The sequence below is a fragment of the Typha angustifolia genome, chromosome 15, assembly GCF_048772165.1.
Source record: "Typha angustifolia cultivar Huaian chromosome 15, ASM4877216v1, whole genome shotgun sequence".
In the NCBI taxonomy this organism is placed as follows: domain Eukaryota; kingdom Viridiplantae; phylum Streptophyta; class Magnoliopsida; order Poales; family Typhaceae; genus Typha; species Typha angustifolia.
Window position 1 is genome coordinate 7551007 of NC_133253.1, and position 21070 is coordinate 7572076.

General features: G+C 35.8%; 2 protein-coding genes across 2 annotated transcripts; both read right to left on the reverse strand.

Annotated features, from left to right (window-relative positions):
• Positions 1 to 13: 13 nt before the first annotated feature.
• LOC140778027 (protein DETOXIFICATION 49-like) lies at positions 14 to 1769 on the reverse strand. The gene has a single exon (XM_073122540.1). It carries the CDS (start codon positions 1537 to 1539, stop codon positions 148 to 150), a length of 1392 nt encoding a protein of 463 aa, XP_072978641.1. The 5' UTR covers positions 1540 to 1769; the 3' UTR covers positions 14 to 147.
• Positions 1770 to 6564: 4795 nt separating this feature from the next.
• LOC140779244 (uncharacterized) lies at positions 6565 to 14476 on the reverse strand. Its single transcript, XM_073124249.1, has 9 exons — positions 14275 to 14476; positions 14112 to 14174; positions 13969 to 14024; positions 12923 to 13016; positions 12705 to 12765; positions 8924 to 9005; positions 8069 to 8124; positions 7135 to 7198; positions 6565 to 6967 (listed from the first exon to the last, which is right to left on the reverse strand). The coding sequence occupies exons 1-9, from the start codon at positions 14398 to 14400 to the stop codon at positions 6904 to 6906; spliced, it is 666 nt and encodes a 221-aa protein (XP_072980350.1). The 5' UTR covers positions 14401 to 14476; the 3' UTR covers positions 6565 to 6903.
• Positions 14477 to 21070: the final 6594 nt, after the last annotated feature.

Consider the following 21070-nt stretch of genomic DNA (forward strand, 5'->3'; position numbering starts at 1 on the left):
TCGTATTACCCTGCTTCGACCTCTCTTGAGAAACATTATTACTGCATATCTTCTTCCATATTTTATTGCAGGAACTTTTCTAAAGTCATATACATAGTACTGCTTTTGCTATTATTTCTAGCAGTTACTACTATGCCATGAGTAAAATTATCCCAGCAGGCTAGCTTCCAAGTCATTCTTTTCTCCATCTCCAGCCCTCGTCAGCTCCTCTGCCCTCCCAGCCTGAGCCTCCCAGTCCATGTGCCCCACTATATACATCATTAGGCATGCACATGAGGCCTGGGCCGCCACGAGGCCCATCCACAGCCCGATGAACCCATAACCAAGTTTGAACCCGGCCACGGCGGCCACCGGAAGGCCGACTAGATAAAACGAGCTGAAGTTAATGTTAGCTCCAATTGTGGGCCTTGCACTCCCTCTGAGCACACCACAGCCTGCCGTCTGGGGGCAGTTACCAAGCTCGCAGAAGCCAACGATCGGGAGCACCGCCGCGGTCAGTTCCAAGATTTGCGGTTCATCGCTGAACATCCTCCCCCATGCATCCTTCACTCCCAAGGTGAAAAGAAAAGCCACTAGCCCACAGGTTATGGCGACAGCAAGTCCGACCGTCGACGCGAGATGGGCCCTAGCGGGTCGACAGGCCCCCAACTCATGGCCCACCCGAGTAGAGAGGCCCATACTGAGAGACGACGGCAATACGTAAATGAGGCCGGTGGTTTGTATAAGAATGCCCATGGCAGCCACACTGGGCCGTGGATCAGCTAGTAGGCCACAGAGGATCAGCATCACTTCATACCACCACCACTCCAGGCAGACCGACACGGCGTTCGGCAAGGAGAGCCCGATGAGGCGGCCCCAGCCCTTTAGGCCCGCCAACGATGATCTGGCCCATGGCTTCAAAGCACTGTTAGATTGGAGTAGAAAGCACACCAGTCCCAAATTGATATTGATCGTATTCCAAGCTGAGGCCAGAGCCACTCCTCTAACTCCAAACCCCAAGTACGACACAAGAAAGAAGTTGATAGGAATATGGAGCATGAGAGCAAAGGCGGCACAGAAGGTGATGGACCTGGTGAGGTTTTGAGTCCTGAGAAATATCGTCAATGGGTGGAGAAAGGCTTGGGCCAAGAGGTCTGGCAGAGAGAAGAGGATGTAGTCTTGGGCCACACCAGTGATACCTGAATCCTGACCCAAGAACAAGAGGATGGGCTTCAGATTGATCCAGAGGAGGGAGATGGGGATTATGAAGAGGAGCAGGAGGATTAGGGTCATTTGAAAGGTATGGCTAAGGACGGCCCATCTCTTGGCACCATAGGCCTGGCAACAAATGGGCTCCATGCCCATGGTGAGGCCCTTGAGGAGCGAGTAGCCGGTGATGTTTGCGAAGGCGATGGCGAGAGATCCGCCGGCCAGCGCGGTGTCGCCGAGGTGGCCGAGGAAGAGCATGGAGATGACTGACTTGGAGTAGAGGAGAAAGCTGGTGATCATTATGGGCAACACTATTCGGCCCAGTAGATGTAGCTCCTCAACCACCTGCATAGTATCAATTCATTGGGAAACATCTACGTAAAATAATAAAAAGAGGAGGGGGCAGAAAACATCAATGCGAATGTTGCCATAATCCATAATAAATGATGATATTAACGTATAGCAAAAGATACGAACAATGTTACAATGGGCCCCCCACCACCCCACAGGCCATAGCCCATAAAAGTGTAACTATTTCTATGTCGCAAACCTACGTGCATGTTACATGCACGAGAATAACATTGTCCTATAATAACAAAGTTGGTGTACTGACCTAAAGGTACTGGTGTTATAACAAAGGAGGTGAATAAGAGTTGCATAATCATATTTATTAACTATAATCCTACAATGTGGAGGTTGTTTCTCAACAATTAAGAAGTGTTTTGATGCCAATACTTAGTAGGATGCACTTCGATCTCTTCGTTACCTACATCTTCTCAGTACTAGCTACTAAAGGAAATACACCAATTATGTCAAAGAATAGACTAAAGTTGACCTAGCGATTTGCAAGTTCAAATGTGTCTATTGTATAAGTAAACTTTCAAACTTAAAGAAATATGTATCAACGAATATGTATGAGAACATTCTCTAACTTGAGAAACATGTCAAGGAATATGTCTAACAACACTCTCAAACTCAAGAATGCATGTCAAAGGCTATATATCTATATTATTATGCCCCATAAGAAAGGGAAATTATTTCACTTCATTTATATTACTAGATCTAAAATTGGATATTAATCCTATGAATGGAAACAAACAAGTATAACTAATGAAACTTGCGTTTTTTATATGCGCGATTTCAGGTAAGAATCCAACAAATTTTTTGTCTCTCTCTCTGCCTCTACCTCTCGCAAATATGCGGTTACACGTGGTAGTGACTGGTATAGTTGTAACGCCAACTTTCTAGGCATGTCATGAGTGTATGTGAGAGCACGGCCGCGTGTCGTGTAACGCACACGATGCATGTGTACTGGCTAAAAATAATGAATCAATAAAAGCCCACATGTTTCTAAAATAACACAAAATATAAATGCCATCAACCAAGCCCTTGACCTATCAAAGGCAATTCGAAATTAGCAAGATGGGCCCAATAGCTCACTTGCCAATTAGGCCCAATTCCATGGTGGTCAGGTACATGCATGCACCCAGAGCTTCACAAATCTGTGTGTGTGTGTGTGTGTGTTATATAAACCTCCTATGACCGTGCTGACGAGGCTGCCACGTATGCAAGATCGTGGGTGCAGCTTCGGGTGTATCGCTAGTCGATGCTTCTAGCACTGGTGGGGGTGCAAAGGAGCACCATCAGAGAAACGAGAGTTGCAACACAAGAGAAGACAAGAGCCAAAAATCCTACGTGAGGAGGCTTCTCTTGGCAGTTGTCACCCCTTGTTATGACTGCCACTTTACCTCTCTCTCTCTCTCTCTCTCTCTCTCTCTCTCTCTCTCTCCATCTCCATGCTAAACAACTGGAAATGCAAACTAAAACATGCCATAAAAGTCAAGAAAAAAGATGATAAGAAAAGGCTGGTGAGGGAGTAAGATGGAAAGAAAAAGGAGAAGAGATAACAAGTAGAAGAGAAAGACGAGATGAGCATTGGGTTACCTCGTTCACCACCATCTCCTCTTCTCCTGCCTCACTCTTTTCCCGCTCATCCCTTGCTCTCTCAACCAAGGACTCGTCGCATGGGGCTCTTTCGGGCTTCTTGCTGTATATATGGCCCATGGTGATCTCTAGGAAGAAGTGTAGGTGGTTTTTCTCTCCTTTTTGGGGAAGGGAAGAAGAGAAAGGGGGGGAGGGGGAGAGAGAGAGAGAGAGAGAGAGAGGGAGATCGAGAGAACAATAAAAGCAAGTGAGAGAAAGGGCTCAGCGTTGGTTTTATAGACTTTGAATAAAGGAGGGGATAGAAGAAGAGATAAAGGAAAGTGGTGGTTTTTAATGTGAGGGATGGTGAGACTTTCCTTTGTGACAAAACTTTAGAGTGAGAGAGGCTCTCTAGGAAATTGTTGAGAGAGGGGAACAAAAAACTACAGGGGAAAGTTATAAAGGCGTGAGAGAGAGCGAAGTAAGTACCGTCGTTTGGTTCGTGCATAAGAAATATTTATTTAGAAATCATATCTTTTTAAATATATTTTATAACTAAAAACTTACTTTCATTGCTGTCAACATACTTATTCACAGTTTAGTAATCAAATACCAATTCTTACATAAACTTATTTGAGTTAATTATTATGTTTTAAAACTAAATAATACAATATAAGTAACGTTTATAGATGTACCTAATTTATATTAAAGAGAACGTATAAATGCTGTTCTCAAAAACCTTAATGCATGAATCAGGCGAGGGCTATAAATTCAGTATTTTTGTTAGGGAGACGAGGGAGTGAGATGGAGAAGACAAAAAAAAACTTGTGAGGATAATCCAGGGGCAAAGCTATGCATTATTGGGATATCTAAATAGAAGCATTATTGAGCTCGAGTTGCACCAAAGTATTATAGCATATAAAGATTCGAACCCCAAAATACTCATGCAACATGCCTCTTATAACCATTTGAGTATAATTTCGTTGGCAATAATAGAATATTTCTTTCTTATTCTTTTTCCGATTAGATGAGCTTATTGGATAGGTTACAGGCCCCACTAAGTATGCTACATTTCTTGAGAGCTCCATGCTTGGAATATTTTAGAAGAAAATGGCAAAGAAAAGCTTAATTCAGTTCCTGAGAGTTGCATTCCCTTTTGTCAATCCTTACTTGTAAACTTTCTTAATATTAATATTTTTAATGACATGTGTATATATATAGATATATATAAACCTCTTAAGCTATGAATCTATTAATTATTTAATATGGTGTTTGAACAAGCTTTTCTATAGTAATACTATGTGAGGTATTTATCATCTGCCAACATACCATATTAAGAAGTGTGTTTAAAGTATAATATACATTATTGTTCCATAAAGCTGGTTATCTAACAAATATATCTAGAAAGTCTTTTTTCCCTGTTTTAGGTAATAATTTATATCTCATATTATTCTTCCTATTTTGTTCTATTTTCTTTCTGTTTACTATAAGTTAGAGTATAACAATAAAGACCACCATTCTTTAAGCTTAAGCCATTAGATTAACTGATGAGTTAATATTAGAATATAAGTCTTGGATTTGGATCCCGAAAGACTCAGAAATAGTCCTGGGTTGGAATCCCGAAAGGCCTACTTGTTAAAATAATTACATATCCTTACTGATGTCCCAAGTCTATATGAGAGGTTGGGAGTTAAATATCCCATGGTGGAATTTCCTTGTGAACTTTTCCAAGTTTTGTTAGTTGAGTTATTGGACCACAACATCATCATAGGCTTATATAGTTAGTAAATGTTTGCATATATTATTTAAACATGACTCTCAAGGTGAAGTTATTAAAATGATTACTTAACCAAAACTATCAACAAAGAAAATTTTGGATAATGACAACCATAAGAGGCACTGTTCGGTGTGCCCGAAAACGGGAAGAAAGAAAAAAGAGAGTGAGAGAGAGAAGAAGAAGAAGAAGAAGAAGAAGAAGTAGAAAAAAAATGAAATAAAAAGTACGTAAGTGGAACTCTTAAGTTAGTTAAACAGCATCAGTGTATAAAATTTGTAGCTAGGTAGACATGCAAAGAACACACATAAAGAAAAGGTGAGGGACCTCATTGTAGATATCAAAAGAAAGAGGGAGGGCGAATCCTTCATTGGCTCTGGGATCTAAGTCGAATCGTGTTGTTTACCTTGGAGATTCTGACAGAGTATCTAGTGGTTCACGTTGAATCTGAGATGGGAAAGTACGTGAGATATATTAGGTCAGTTAAGTTGCGATACGTGGAAAAGCAGCAGCCCTCCGTAGAGGTGCTAATTTAGGAGCCACTTGGTCACGATGGGAGGATATCTTAAGACGACGGCTATGTATCTTTGTGCAGAATCCTTAATTTGCTCTAAGGACCACATCAATAATGAACTAGATTTGAGGGCTGTCGTGTTTTAATCTACCAAGTTGTTTCATTATCCCGGGTAGGATGATGAGACTAATTCTTCTGGGGAGGGAGGACCTGACCGTAGGGGTGGCATGGTATCCGAGGCTGTGAAGTCGTGAGGATATATTGCAGCTTGGAAGCAGTCATTCGTCCGGTTCCTTCTTATAATCCGTGTGCCAAAGAGTACTATCTTTATATATATATATATATTGAAATTGCAAGAGGCATATAATGTAAAGAATTTATGTGACAAAACTGGGTACTAATGCACCGAAGTCTAGGCCTAATGGTATGGCCCAATAGGGCTTTGCATCATGCATGGCCATTATTACAAGAGGCTATAATAAATAACTTGGGAATCGTAGCAGTATGAACTAGCATCGTTGTCATCATCTGAATTTTTGAGTTTTTCAAAAGAGAACATCTCTCATATGTCCAGCCCAGCAGTTAAAAGGTACACGAACGGCATAATGTTAGATCCTGGAGGAAGCTTTAAACAGCAGTGTAAAACCGAGTAAGAACTTAGAAGGCTAGGACCACCTGATTCTAGTAGAATTGATAGTACTTTTCTCATGATGAAAATAATCAAGAATTTAACTTCAACTTTAAATAATATTATTAAAAAATTATTTAGTGATTTGATAGTTTAACTTAACAACTCGACTCAGTTAATAACTCGACAGTGCTATTGGCTTAGAGAAACATCTAGATAGCATAACAGCTTGGAACATATCTATTTAGTTCAGAATAATTATTCAACAACACATATAGCTTAAAACTTAAACTATACAACTTACTATATTAGTAAACAACCTTAATAGAACCTAAGTTACTTTGTATCTAAAAAGAATTACTCTTTATCTAGCCTATATATAGTCTTCGAGCTCATCGAATGATTAAAAAAAAATTTGCAAGGCTAGGAGAATACCAACAAATTTTTTTTTTTTAAAAAAAAAAAAGCTAGGAAATACAATCTCACTACTCTAGGATTCCTGTCATACTACTGAAGGTACTGCAGCTCTAAACCAAGTTAAAATTCTAAGGGTCCACGCAAACAGATTTATTTTCAGAAGAATTGACACTTATGGATCAAACAAGTGGAGAGGTTCTTGGCAATGCGTTCTAAATGCTTGCCTCTGTTAGCACATTTCACTTTACTAGTATTACAAGGTCTTTTTCTAGGTTATAGATCCTTTGCTAAATGAAAGGTTGATACTCAGGGAAGAACCGACGGAGAGAAACATTCAAGCTGCTATTCTGTAACAGCTATGCTGCTTGCGAAGCTCAGATTTGGAGATGAAACAGATCTTTTTCTCATTCTTCCCATGTGCCAAAAATTGGAAGTCTTCTCTGCAACTCCAGGGAAAGATCACTCAACCTTTGCAACTCCTCCCTCTGGCATACTGCTTTCTGCAACAGTCTCCCTGACAAACCTGCAAATATTGAGTTGAAATCAGCACTTCTGGGCAAAGACAACCTTGTGCTTGCTGAGGTCAGAGAAATTTTCTTTAGTGCTTTTATGTTCTTCAATTCTTGAAAATTTGGAGAACCATATTGTTGATTCCAACAGCCAAAATGTAATAAATGGAGGAATGAATACCTTGCTAACTTGTCTTGAGATGATTGCAGGACGTAAATTGCCAGAATAAAAGACAAAACAAGCCCTGCATCCAAAGTACAAAAAAGAAAAGACAAATATTTATTACAAAAATAAAGCAAATAAAGGGTGTCAACTCATTATTGGCAGTCGCATTTGATCAATTGAAGGAATGCACAACCATGCTAGAAGCCTAGAACATAGAACTACAAGATAACTTAGCATTATTGATAACTGACCTTGTTAAATAGGCTCAACCGCTAGTACAAATGGTTACAATTCAACCTTACCATGACAGCGGTCACAAATTCAAATTCTACCTAGGCATAAGGGGTGATCTATAGTAGAAATTCTACATAGGGGCTATGTGCGTATGGTTTAGGTTCATTGTGGCATCTTTAGAGTTGGCTCAATTAACTAACCTAAAGGCTCATAATCTATTTAATAGAAAAAGAAATAACCGTGTTAAATTGGTAGGTTTAGAAATGCTATAAGAAGAATCCAATAGAATTTAGTTGCCATGGGAAAGGAAACTATAAGAGCCCTATCTTGAAATGGGTAAAACTATTTAGTTCCATGATTAATGTATAGTATATACTATGTAATATGTATGTATAATTTCTTTATATATTACATGGAAAATGTGTTTATACTGTGAATATATAAAACTGGTAGCACAATATTAAATCTAAATTGCATATCAACACCATACAGCTATCCTAGAACATTTAATTTTGTTTGCAATAAATGGGGACTAACTTTTTAGTTTGAAATAAGAGAGTACATTTGCCTGAACAGTAATGCAAAATAAAACTTTTTTGTCAACAAATGTGCATCTATGTCAAATCCATGATAGCAAAGCTAAGAAATAACATAGCAAAGGAGAGTTGGGCCAAATGATAAGGGCAAACAAAAATTATATAGATAGAGAATATACCTGATCCAAATATCACGTAAAATCCCCCTGCAACATCTATTTCTGATTGCTCCTCCCTGTCATAAAATATATTTCTTGGTATCAACAAACATCCAGACAAGATATGTATACTGTACATTTACTACGCTCTGAAGATACAATAATTTAAAAGAAAGTAGAGGACAATTTTGAGGGAGATGCATTTGGAATAACAAGAGTAACCAGAGAAGACATTTCCATCTATTTGTACTCATGTAACATATCTCTTTTTCCAGCGTATAAAATTCCACTAAAGAGTGGCGCCAATGTAACCTCACCAGAATTCAGGAAAAGGTAAAAACTGGAGCCTCTATTTTTTTGCTCCACAAATTCCCACTAAAGAGTGGCATCAATATAACCGCACAGGATACTTTCACATAGAATCACACAAATTTGCCACTAAATGCACAATACCTGGCTCTTTACTATAAGTTAAATCATAGACAAAAGATTAAGAATGTAACTACAAAAAGTAAGAGAATATTCTCAGAAGAATAGAACATAAAAGCAGTATGTGGGCATTCGCAGGCATAAATATTAGGCTGAGAGATCTAGATAATTAGGATATCATAATACTATTGCTTCTATTATTTTTCATAGAATTTTAAGCTGAACAAATATAATCAAAAGGACAGAGACCAATTAATCATTCAAAGATGCCATGTATTTCCTCATATAATGAAGGAATATCAAGTAAAACATTATAATTATGGCTATTTATAGTAGGATATCTTAATACACTAACATAACACGGTATACAAACTTTGGTGACAACTGCTGACAAAATGATTGAAATTTGAGAACTTTTTTTAGAAGAAAGAAGATAACCACACTCACCATGTGTATCTAACAAGTACATACTTCGGCCAATGCTGGGGATTCCAGAAGTTCTTGCGGATGTCTGGATGAACCTCAATATCTGCTCACAACAACAAATGAAAAAGCAAGCAACCAGATCTTAGCATCAATGCAGCATAGAATTAATCAGTTTTAAGATGGTTTAACTGAAAAAAGAAACTGCAAAAGAAATTCTTTTAAAGAATTACATCAAGTGTCACAAAAAGATCCTTAATTTTGAAGAAAAAAATGTGTTTCAGTTCCTTGAGTTAGAATATGAAGGCAACATTAATTAACTAGTTATCTAAGATATTAATGTTCAAAAGATTTGGTCTGAGTTTATCGATTACAAGAAATAATGAATTATCCAGTAATATTTCATTCCAGTCTTTCATAGAAGAGTTGCAGACTTAAGAAAACATATATAAAAAGCATGGTCCTGCCAAGCTGCTCTTGAGTAATAATGCAATATCATTTTAAATCTTGAACATCAATTATCAGAACCTTCAGATTGCACAACTCCCATGACTCCAAAAACTCTCTAGTAAGGGATTAACATATGTTTAAAGCATGGTCCTGCCAAGCTGCTCCAGACCAATAGTTTATTTACCAGAACCTTAACATCTTCCTCACAAAATCCATCACAATTGTCTACCTCAGAGCAATTCCGATATCTCAAAACTCTTTATAGTTATGTCACTGCAATGGATTCCCTGATGCTAACAAAAGGAAGCATCTTGATCTACTTGAAGAGGGAAGTAAACAATCAGCATCAAAATTAATATGAAAAGAGAAGCTAGAAAGCAAATACACTTTTTTTTGTCTTAAGAGTTTGTAATGCATGCCTAAGAGTATGCCAAATTTACTGTTCTGAAACCAAAAGCATCCATTAATATATGGCGCCAACACCAATCAACTAGCCTGTTGCTACCTGTCATTAGGTTCGACATATTTATCGACCCTATCTTTGTCATTATATGCTTTTCTGTAATTGCAAAAAAGCATATCTTCCATCTTATGATTATATCCAATTCCTAGTAGTGTATTACAATTTCTATTCCTACTAGTGTAATGGTTCCAGGTTTAAGTGCTGCCATGCTGCCATGAAAGCACCAAGCCAGCATGAGCTATGGCTATGGGTGGCAAATCAAGTCGGGATAGTCGAGTTCGGGTCGGATCAGATTTGAGTCGGATCACGTTCATTAAATGGATAACACGACATGACTCATTTAACCCGTTTGATAAATGGGTTGTATTCTTTATACAACATGGTCAACCCGTTTACACAACCCGATTAACCCGTTTATAGTACTACACTGATCCGATTCACCAATTTACCAAATTAATACCACATTTTTTGACCCAACTAACAAAAAGAATATAACACACACATATCTACCAGAATTAGGCAATATATAGTAACAATATTTAGTAACACCGACTTCCAGTGATCGAGGTGTCGTCGAAATTGGCAAAGCAGTGAAAAGATTGAGGTACCGATGACAAGGCTCCAGGAGTGGACCTCTATGGCGGCAAGGCGAGAACATGTCGAGACTAAGCTTCGTCAGGTACTCGACGCGGGGGAAGTCGTAGTACACGTGAGGGTTGCTTCTACCAACGAGCACACGACCATCGTGGAGCAACAACCCCGAAGAGCGGTAAAACCGAGGAGTCACCGCCGCACTTCGCATGTCAAAGCGCTCTCCTGCACAATTTCTAACGTGGTAGACTACTGACGCGAGGGATGGATTCTTACCAAGCTCCCACCCAGCTGTCCCCACTGCTGCGACGTTGATGATTAGCAATTCCTCACCGTTGGAGAGCAAGATCATATCGTCTATCACTCTCGGTGCAAGCATTGTCTCCAACATCCTTGAGATCTCCGGATCTTCCGAGGTTAATGCTGAGGTCAAGGAAGACGAGGCAAGAGGGTAGGGATGTCGTTGGATAGGAGGTTGCTCCTCTAGCGTCCCCCAGATCTTCAAATCTAGTGGTGGCAAGTGGTCAAAGAGGCAATTCGAGGTCAGAAGTACCAGGTCAACGCCGCCAGAGAGTTGGTTGGAGGAGAGTGAGAGGTAGCGGAGGGCGGAGAAAGGGACACGGGCGCAACTGGAGAGTCGATTGCCGATTGTGGCCTATGGGAGAGAATGAGCGTGGAGATAGTGATTTGGGATAGGGAAGAGAAGAGATTTGGGAAAGAACCAAAGAGCGATCGGTAGAGAAGTGAGAGAGTAAGGTAGGGTAGGTTATGTTAAAATTTTAGTTTATACATATTAACGGGTTAGCGGATTGATTTGGCCCAACCCATATATTTAAACCGGTTAAATGAGTTAAAACAGGCCATTGGTATAAATCCGAATACGACCCGATTATTAATCGGGTTAGGCGGGTTAACTCGTTTATGACTCGAACTCAATTAAACTAAACACAAAACCAGTTAGGAGCCGGGTTATCGTGTCGAATTATCGGATCAGGTCAATATTTGCCAATCCTAGCTATGGTCAGGCACAACATAAGAGTAGACATGATCATTAGGCTTGACCCGCCCAAACCCACCCGACTTTAATCAAGCTAAGCTCAGCCTGACTCGAGCCCGAGATGGTAGTAGGCAGCATGGGCTAAGCTTTTACCCGCCTGGCCAGGCCCGAAAACCTGATCTACTACTCTCATCTATGACCCGACACATAATGCATGCATATTTTTATATTGTTTTTAGTCCCACATTAGATATTTAATAAACTATACATTAATATATAAGTATGTTCCCATGAAAGATAACTAAAATGCCTTCATATAAGTTCATTAAACTCGGCCCAATAAGATATAATTTTTTATATTTAATCCATTATGTTAGACCAATTATACCCAACCCAAGCTCAATATTTAATGAGCTACTGGATAGTAACGGGCTAGAATATTCTAGCCCGGCCTGGCCCGAGTGATTGGTGGGTCGGGCCGTGAACAATTATTTAAACTCAGTTAGCCCGAAAAGCCCAACCTGAACTTGGCCCGGCCCACCCGATAATCATGTCTACATAAGAGAGAGAGAGAGAGAGAGAGAGAGGTGGCAATTAGTAGAATGGCATGACAGAGGGATTTGTGAGGAAGAAAATGCTTACGAGTCAGTTTTAGGCTAGGGGCAACTAAGAATCTGGACAGAGCCCATTAGCTATGAAAACCTAAGTAAAAAGGTTTTAGGTATGATATGATCTTGAACAAAGCTCTACAACCCCCAAATTAGCCATGACATCATCTCACTCTCAATCTCTCTCCCTTTACCTCCTGCCTATGATTTGAAATAGAACTCTACAACCCCCAAACTAGCCGTGACGTCATCTGACTCTCAATCTCTCTAAATGCAGGGACCAAGCGGCAAAGACAAACTTAAATAAATTTAAAAGCATATATTTTGCAATAGTAAGATGGAGAAGAAAGGAAATTTTTAAACTGAGTGCGACAAGAGAGGTGAATATTCTAGCAACTAGTGACTAGCTAAGTATGTCCATTACAAAAGATACCAGTTGTTCAAAGTGACCTTTCATTCTAGCAGCATATATTTGCATGTAAACAAAGGTCACACAAGGGAACTCATGGACAATCTAACAAATAAGACTTGACATTACTACATGCTGATCGCTTTAGTTTAAAAGAAAAGCAAAAAAGGAACAAATGCTCCATATTTATTACCTGATAGCAAATTATTGGAATAAAACTCATAGAACCAACTGTCTTAAGTGAAAAGTACAAAAGAAAAATAAGAGAAGCTGATGATATTGCATACAATGATGAGGCATGTCCACAACTTTAGCTGTGACACCATGTAAATCGCTTCCAGTGTACCTCTGCAGGAAATATCAAATTGCAGAATTATTTCTTCCACCCAAACAATCTATTTATAATGATTTCCCCTTCTTAGTTCTGTACACTAAGGGAAAGACAATTAAATCAGACATTTGGAATGGCTATAAAATAGTGGATAGAAAACTAAGGCATCCTTACCAAATGAAAATCTATCATTGGAACTTCAGAGCTTTTGCGGTTTATTACAAAAAGCCAAGGAACATGAAACTTTTCATGACCAACTTGAAAAGATCTGCACATTAATGATCAAATAGAACATCTATATGAATGCTTCTTGAGAATGTCAACTTAATGAGCACAAAATAGAGGGGCAGAACAAATAATTAATCCCATTCAGTTAATAAATAAGTTTCAGGACATAATTGCATCAAGTCATTCAACATTTGTTTCTATCTGATGATCAAAAATAGAAAATGAAATTTGTTTTGTTGCTATCTTTTGGCATCTTTGTTTATGTTGATGATATTGGACTAGTTAGCACATGTTTCATCTTCTAAATAGATCACTGCCCTATAATGTCCAAGGCCACAACTAGTATTGGATGACTATCAGTCAAACATGGCAAATTACAAGGCCCTCACCAAACAGAGAGTTAGCAAAGATTATTCCTCTAGTTAGTTACCTCTATGAGTCTGTTATGTTGTCTTATTGTACTAAGCTCCCAACTAAGCAACCAAATCATTCAGATGTGTGCTCGCAGCTCAACCTAAAATGGAAAATCGTTCCTTAGTTGGTCATGTCATTCAAAAGCTAACTAAGAAGCAGATAACTTGTCAGGCCTATTCCTGCATTTTGAAGAATTTTGGATTCTACCCTCCATATAACTAAATGACATAAGCCTTTATCTTTATTGGTGTAAAAAAAGGGAATTCATGTACATGAGGCTCTAGCAAATAGAGCGTAGTCAAGACGCAAGCACAGCCTTAAGGTAGTAATATTGCAGTCACAGAACAAGAAATAAAGTTATCTCAATTTCCAACTTCTATATTTGCAACTTTTCTAATTGGATAAAGGAAAATTTAAAGCAATTAAGGAGTAAGATCAAAGGTTAATCAAAGCAGAGTAGAGGTCACTAAGTTCAACGGATCAAAACAACAAGCCAGTGTAAGTGGCATTGCATGTTGTTTTGCATCATCTTGACAAATGAGAGCAGAAATCCAAAAACAAAATCACATGAAGCTTACATCTTATACGGATCTGCACCAGTATAACCCGTAGGTTTGGGTATCGGAATCAACACCTGCACAATTCACCAAAAAGAGAAGCAAAAGAATCAAATAAAGAGCACAAGATTTAACAAGATCGAAAGAATTTATGCGAGTTCCACCTCCCGATTGACCGCAAAGACGGGGCAGTGCTTGCCGATGACATCAAACCACATGGTTCTCGACTGCAATTTGCGCCAAAATAGATCAAGTCGGACCAAAATAAATGTCATTAAGGGGGAGATAGGGAGAGGAAAACTAGGGTTTTGGTTGCGAGGTTCTTACTCCGTGGTATTGGCCTACTTTGCTCATCGGGACGATGTCTCCAGGTCTATACGCGAGAGTAATCGAAGACAGGGATGAGATCAAGGCGACGAATAATACGAAGAAGCGAACGATTGCTCCCGCCATGGTTGAGAGAGAGCGAGAGGAAACGAGGAGATCGAAACGGATGGAGTCAGGTATAAGATCATTGGCAATGGCAGGTTATGGTCACCGCCAGTGAAGACTAATCGTACTTCGTATTAATTAATTAATTAATTAATCCATTTGGATGACAATAACACGAGAGTTTTTGACCATTTTTTTTACGCATTAATTAGATTTTAAAACTTAAGTATATATTCTACAACATCAGCCTAAACTGTTGACGATATTCTTTTTTTAATTATAAATTACTTTTCGGTTTTTAAATATTCAAAATTTAAATTAATTTTCTTAGTAATTTTTAAAATTTATATATCAGTCCCTGACTCAAAAGATAGTTTATATTTAGCCTATTTCGTTATAATTCTTCTACTGGGAAAAAATTGCAAGTTGATAAACTAACGTAGAGCGACACCAATTTCCTTTTAGGCCTTCGAAGGCCCCATTTCTACATGGCTCATGGCTCTATTGGAGGCCCAATTCAGTGGGCCCTACTGGAGGCCCAATGTAATGGGCCTACTGGAGGCCCAACGTAATGGGCCCTACTTGAGGCCGACGAAGTGGGCCCTACTGGAGGCCCAATGAAGTTCATTTGCTCCCTTTTCCATATTTTTTAAACCCCCCTCCCCCCCCCCCCACCAAAATCATTATACTCCATGTATTTCAGAAAGTCTCAAATTAGTCTCTATATTTCTTGAATGACTAAAATAACCCTATCATATTTGTTAGAGAAGAAATACAAATTTTGATATAATGCAGCAAAAACTACAGTCATAACTATAAGGACTGGTTTGAGATTTTTTAAAGTACAAAAATATAAAATAATTTTAGACAAAAATACAAGAGGATAAAATATATTTAACCCAATATATATATATATATATATATATATATATATATATATATATATATATATATATATATATATATATATATATATATATATATATTTCTATGATCTTAATTTCTACTATGTGCAATGCTAAAGGGGCTTCAATCTAAGTGTGTCCAATTTATTCCGATGCACTCCAATTATTTAAAACATAAAAATTAACAAAGATTACAAATTTTGTGTGTAGTTAAATGCATACATCGCAGGCAAATGTTAAACTACGCTAAAAATTAGAGACCGACGACAATCAAAATTAAAGCAAAAAATGCACAGGATCGTAAAATAAGTTTGTAATCTGATTCACAAATCTAAACGGCATAAATTTCTTAGCTAGTGTTACGTTTAATGATGTTATGCTATAATAGTGATTCTTATCCGAGGTTGAATAAAGAGATTTTGATCCAACTAGCCCTATCCCACACTTTTTTTTCGGAATAGACTAATCCTTAAATTTCAATACAAAGGAGTCCATTTGCTCCAAAGTTACAAGTAAAATATTAATTTTAAGTACAAACAATATCTGTATATGTAAATTAACGAAATAAAATACTAAAATTATCAACGACACTTTATAGATATTTTAAATATAACATAGATAGATGCAGCTAAGCCTATCTTACTTTTATTTTAGTTACCGTATATAAAATTTTAAACTTGTCAGCGTTTCTCGACAAGTTTTCATATTAAATATAATTTTTTTAGTATTAAATTTAAATAATAATCTATTTATATAAAATTATAATAAATAAAAAAAGCTAGTTTAGTAAAATAAAATATTTTAAAAAAAATCTTATCCAGGCTGAATCCATATATCCCCAGATGGATACTGCTATCCCGGTAGGCGATCAAACATATTCCTAGTTATCCTTCTTTCCTTTTCTATTTCTATTTTTTAATGTCCAACTAATTTCTTATACGTAATTCATAACTATTAATGCATTGCAGAGATATCATCCATGGAGCAAACCTTCCCCAGTAGAGGAATTAAGGTGATCTTTTATGACATCTGGGATGCTTTAGTTCATGCAGGCCACCAACTTTCTAAGCATATCCACAGTGTTAGTTGGTCAGATAGCAGTATATACATATGAAGATAATCTAAAGTAGTATACAAACTAATATAAAAATGTCAAAAGGATGTTCTTCTACCTATTCTTAGACCTCCACTTTATATCTTCTCTAGAGGTGTCATTAAAACTATATGATTTATAGTGTCATGGGATGTAAAGAAAAAGGATCCTTCTTCTCCATTGTTACATTTAATGAATAAATTATAAGATACCACCTTTGTTGCTGGCAATTGGGGGTTTATTTTACCTTTATGTAGTGCGTTCATTTTATGCCTGATGTGTTGTATATTTTAAGAGCAATGTAAATTTTTTATTTAAATCTACGAAGAAAAGTGAATAAAAATTAATTTTAAAGTGAGTATCATGATAATAAAAAATAAAAAAAAGTGAATTTAGTATCACATTAAATATTTGAGAAATGTTAGTATGGTATATAAGTATCAAAAGGAGTACATATATTGTGGATAAAGATATCGATGCAAATTAACTCACACACATGAGCACTGTCCGACTTAGCTCGCGCGCGTAGATCAAATTCAAAATAAAAATGGTGTTATTTTCGTATACTTTTGGCTTAAATTTTTAACGGCACTTGCTTAACCGGACAATTTTTTTGGGGGGGGCTTTGAAAAGAAGTTTGGTGATGTTATCTTCATAATCCATAGGGAACCATATCCTTAAAATGAGGGAATAAAATCTTCAAATAAATGCATGGTGCAAGAGGACTGAGTTCCTCACAATAAGGGAATCGAATCTTCTAATGAATGTGTGATTCCAAACAAAGTCCTAAGGGTTTTATTTATTAGTTCCTTTGGGTTATTTGAACAAGGACTAAGTGCATAATTTGATACTCTAGATGAGGCTTGACGCTATCCTATTACCACCAAGAAGTCAGCGAATCTCATGATTGGCTCTTGGAGGAGATTCTTGTGAACTCAAGTGAGACCCATAGTGAAGTCATTGACTAATGTTAATTTTTTAGGCTAATCCTAATCTAAAGGACGTCATTGACTAATGTTAATTTTTTAGACTAATCCTAATCTAGGAGCCTACGACAAATACTCAATAATACATATATAATTAGAAGTATAAAACCAAGCAAACATGATAAGCACCATAAGATTTTACGTGGAAAATTCAGCTAAACTTACGGGGTTACTATAAATCATCGATTGTTTGATTTATATAAGTGTAGAAAAAAAGACTCAAAATCCACTTTTAGTCGGATTGGGACTCAGCTGTCCCATCTTAGACACTTGAACGCCTAGGTGTCTATCTGAACAGTTGAGTATCTGTTTGAACGCCCGAATATCCATTCAAACATCTGGTTATTTAAACACAGAGTATTCGTTGCAACATAAAACAGTTTTTTTGTTCTTCTTTTCGTACTGCTCCAACCATTCAAACACTTAAAACGATCTTCATACTACCTAAAACATTATAAAGGTATTTAAATGCCCTTCCAATGATTCCAATCTTATTAATGTGAGATACATAAAAAAAATTCAAATCTTCTAAGTTATACTCTTATAGAGTATTCTAATACGCCCATAAAGAATTTTTGTACATGAATTGCTAATACAAAACTCTAATAAGTAATATTCTTAATTCTAATAACTAGTTGGAAGTAGAAAGCTTGATGTATTGATAATTATACTAAGACTCATTAAACTATTAGGCCTCTTTTGGTTATTCCAGTACAGTGAGGTTTATATGAAATACTAACTAAACAACAACTTATAATAGTGATTTACTAATACCTAATTTTCTATCATTTCATATTTCCATCTAATATTTTATATTTTACTAATTATTATTAAACTCTTGAAAAGACATAACTTTAATTAACTATTATTTTAAACATTCTATTCAACTCTTTCCTCTCTCTCTTCTCTCCTCACTCATCTACAATGAAGTGTATTATTGTTATTTGTCAAAATATCTCTACTTTTCATATCATATCAAATATAATAATTATATTTTACAACCAAACTAATTTGAAAATTATACCGATACAAATCTTGTTATGTATGTTAAAAAAATAAGTATATATAAATTAGTTTCGAAGTTATTCCACAACTAAATGCATCTTACAGTGTTTCCATTTGCACCTCTTAATTGGTGTTAATATTTTCTGCCATAAGAAATTTGTTAAAAAATCAATCCTTAAAAATCATATTATATTCTATGAGAATAATTTAAGTCTTTTTTCATACTTTTGTTAATAGTTAATTAATGGTTGCAACTTGGTATGGATCATAGGAGATTTAAGTGCATTAATTTAAAGTACATATGAGCAAATTGAAATCAAGTCAAACCACAAGCATTAAAACATCAATTCGATGTTCTATTCATTAAAAGAAAAAAGTGATGCTATCCTAGAAACCTAAAATTAAAGGCGAATGATATGAGCTAAGTTAAAATCAGATCAAACCCTGTAGGATAAGCTATAAATCATCAATTTGTAAATAGGTCTAAAAGAGATTAATTTTATGTTTTATTTATGCGAAAAATATATTAAAAAAATAGGTGAGGATAATCTAGAAGACTAACATCAGGGCCGAATGATAATATGTCATTTTCTGTTGTTAATATGTCAATATCAATATGTTTGGTAATCAAGGAGACTTTTGAGAAGGAGAAGCTTAGCCATTCTAAAATGTCACACCTTGAAGATAATTCCTTCATCCAAAAATGGTTGTTGTTATACATCAAAAGATATGATTATCCAAGATACTAGCTAGTGCTCACAAAAGAGCACTATGGCATGGAAAGCTATACTTAGATAAAGCAATTAGTTTATCATAGATTAAGTAAAGTATCTAGATCACCTCTATACTTTGTGGCTCATGTTAAAAGATGAACTTATAATTTAGTGTAAACAATTCTAGTAGTGGAAAGAGATACCACCTCTATGTCATTTTCCATGTCATCATCACAAGGGTGAAGTTGTTTCTTAGGAGAAGAGAAGGGTTTTTATAATTTAATTGTAGCTTTTTTTCTTTTTAATTAGTAAAACTGAGTGAATATATATTTTTTATAGTCGATATATATTTTATTATAATAAAGAAAGATGCAATTAAGTTGGAAATGGTTGGAGAAGGAGATAAAAATATCTTATTCTTTAAATTGCTTAAGTTTTTAGATTATCTAATGAATTAATTAATATAACATCGTAGCAGGGTTCTTGGAGTCAAATTCGAACTTGACTCTATATCGTTTATCATCGGAATATTAGCTTTTTTTCTTATTATGAAAAACAATATCTTATTTTAAAAAAATATTACAATTATTCTATTCTATAATATAAATATTATTTATCAAAATTATATCTTATACTATATACTAACTCAATTACAAATTTACCATTAATATCTTATTCTAAAATTATCCAAATTCCAAATTCATAAAATGAATGAGACCAGAAGAATAATATGGTACTATTGCTTATGCATGGAGAATTCTTCTTTAGGTCCACCAAAATTGAGAGGTAGGTAGGAAGATATAATCAAGTAAGCAGTGGAAGAGGTTCTACCACTGCTTATATCACATGCCTCCATTATTAATCTCAATTATTAATTACTAACCATCTCAATTATTAATCACATACCCCCCACATAACCACAAATCATGGAGGAAAAGATTGCCACCCACATTTATCTCATTTCGACATTGCAAATGATACTAAAAACTTAATACATGAAAGAATATCTAGGTATAGAAACACTTCAATAACTACCAACAATATAATATATATTTTATTTGTTTTGAGTTTAAGTACCTCTTTAAATTGGTTCAGAAATTACTAAACTGGTTCAGTAACTAAACATCCTTTTATCTTTTTTTTATATCTAATCAAGTTTACTCTTAAAAAAATGAAGACTAAAACACGAGACTAACTAATCGAGTTTAAAGCTTAGTCTCAAACCAAACAAAACCTAAAACAAAATTAATAAAGAGACAAACCGACTATATATATATATATATATATATATATATATATATATATATATATATATATATATATATATATATATATATATATATATATATATTGTCGGTAGTTATTAAAATATTTATCTATACGGAGAGAGTCTTTTATGCATCTCAAACCAAACAAGGCCACAAGGCCTTAAGAACTAGAAAGTTATTAAGATGTGTAGTTAAGTAAGTTTACACACTTAATTTTTCAAAACAATTCTACTTTCTCTATTTGAATTTAAAAGATTATTATTTAATAAGATATTAGAGTCAAATATATCATTTGTTTTTAAATGATGAGAGTCTACTTCAAATCTCTCTTTTGTCCTGTGATAGACTTAAAACCTAAATTCAAAATCTTATATTGACAGATAGGATTAAAATCTAATATAAATATGTTCTAATTTAAATATGTTCTCTTCTCTCAGTATTTAAAAAATATAATCTTTCTTTAATCACTCTCTCTAACTGATTTATGAGGCAATTAATACAAAATCTCATTTATGCCCGAAGGTTTATCAATGGTTAGATTTATATTTCATGCTAAACAGCCACATAAAAGAGCTCAATTTTTTTTAATCTAGATCCACACTCGCCAAACCCTGTCTAATTAAACCATACTCCACCTTAAACACCAAATTAAAAACCTCTTTTAGATTTAATCACCCTACCACCAACATGTTAAATATGTATTTTAGAAATCATTGATTCT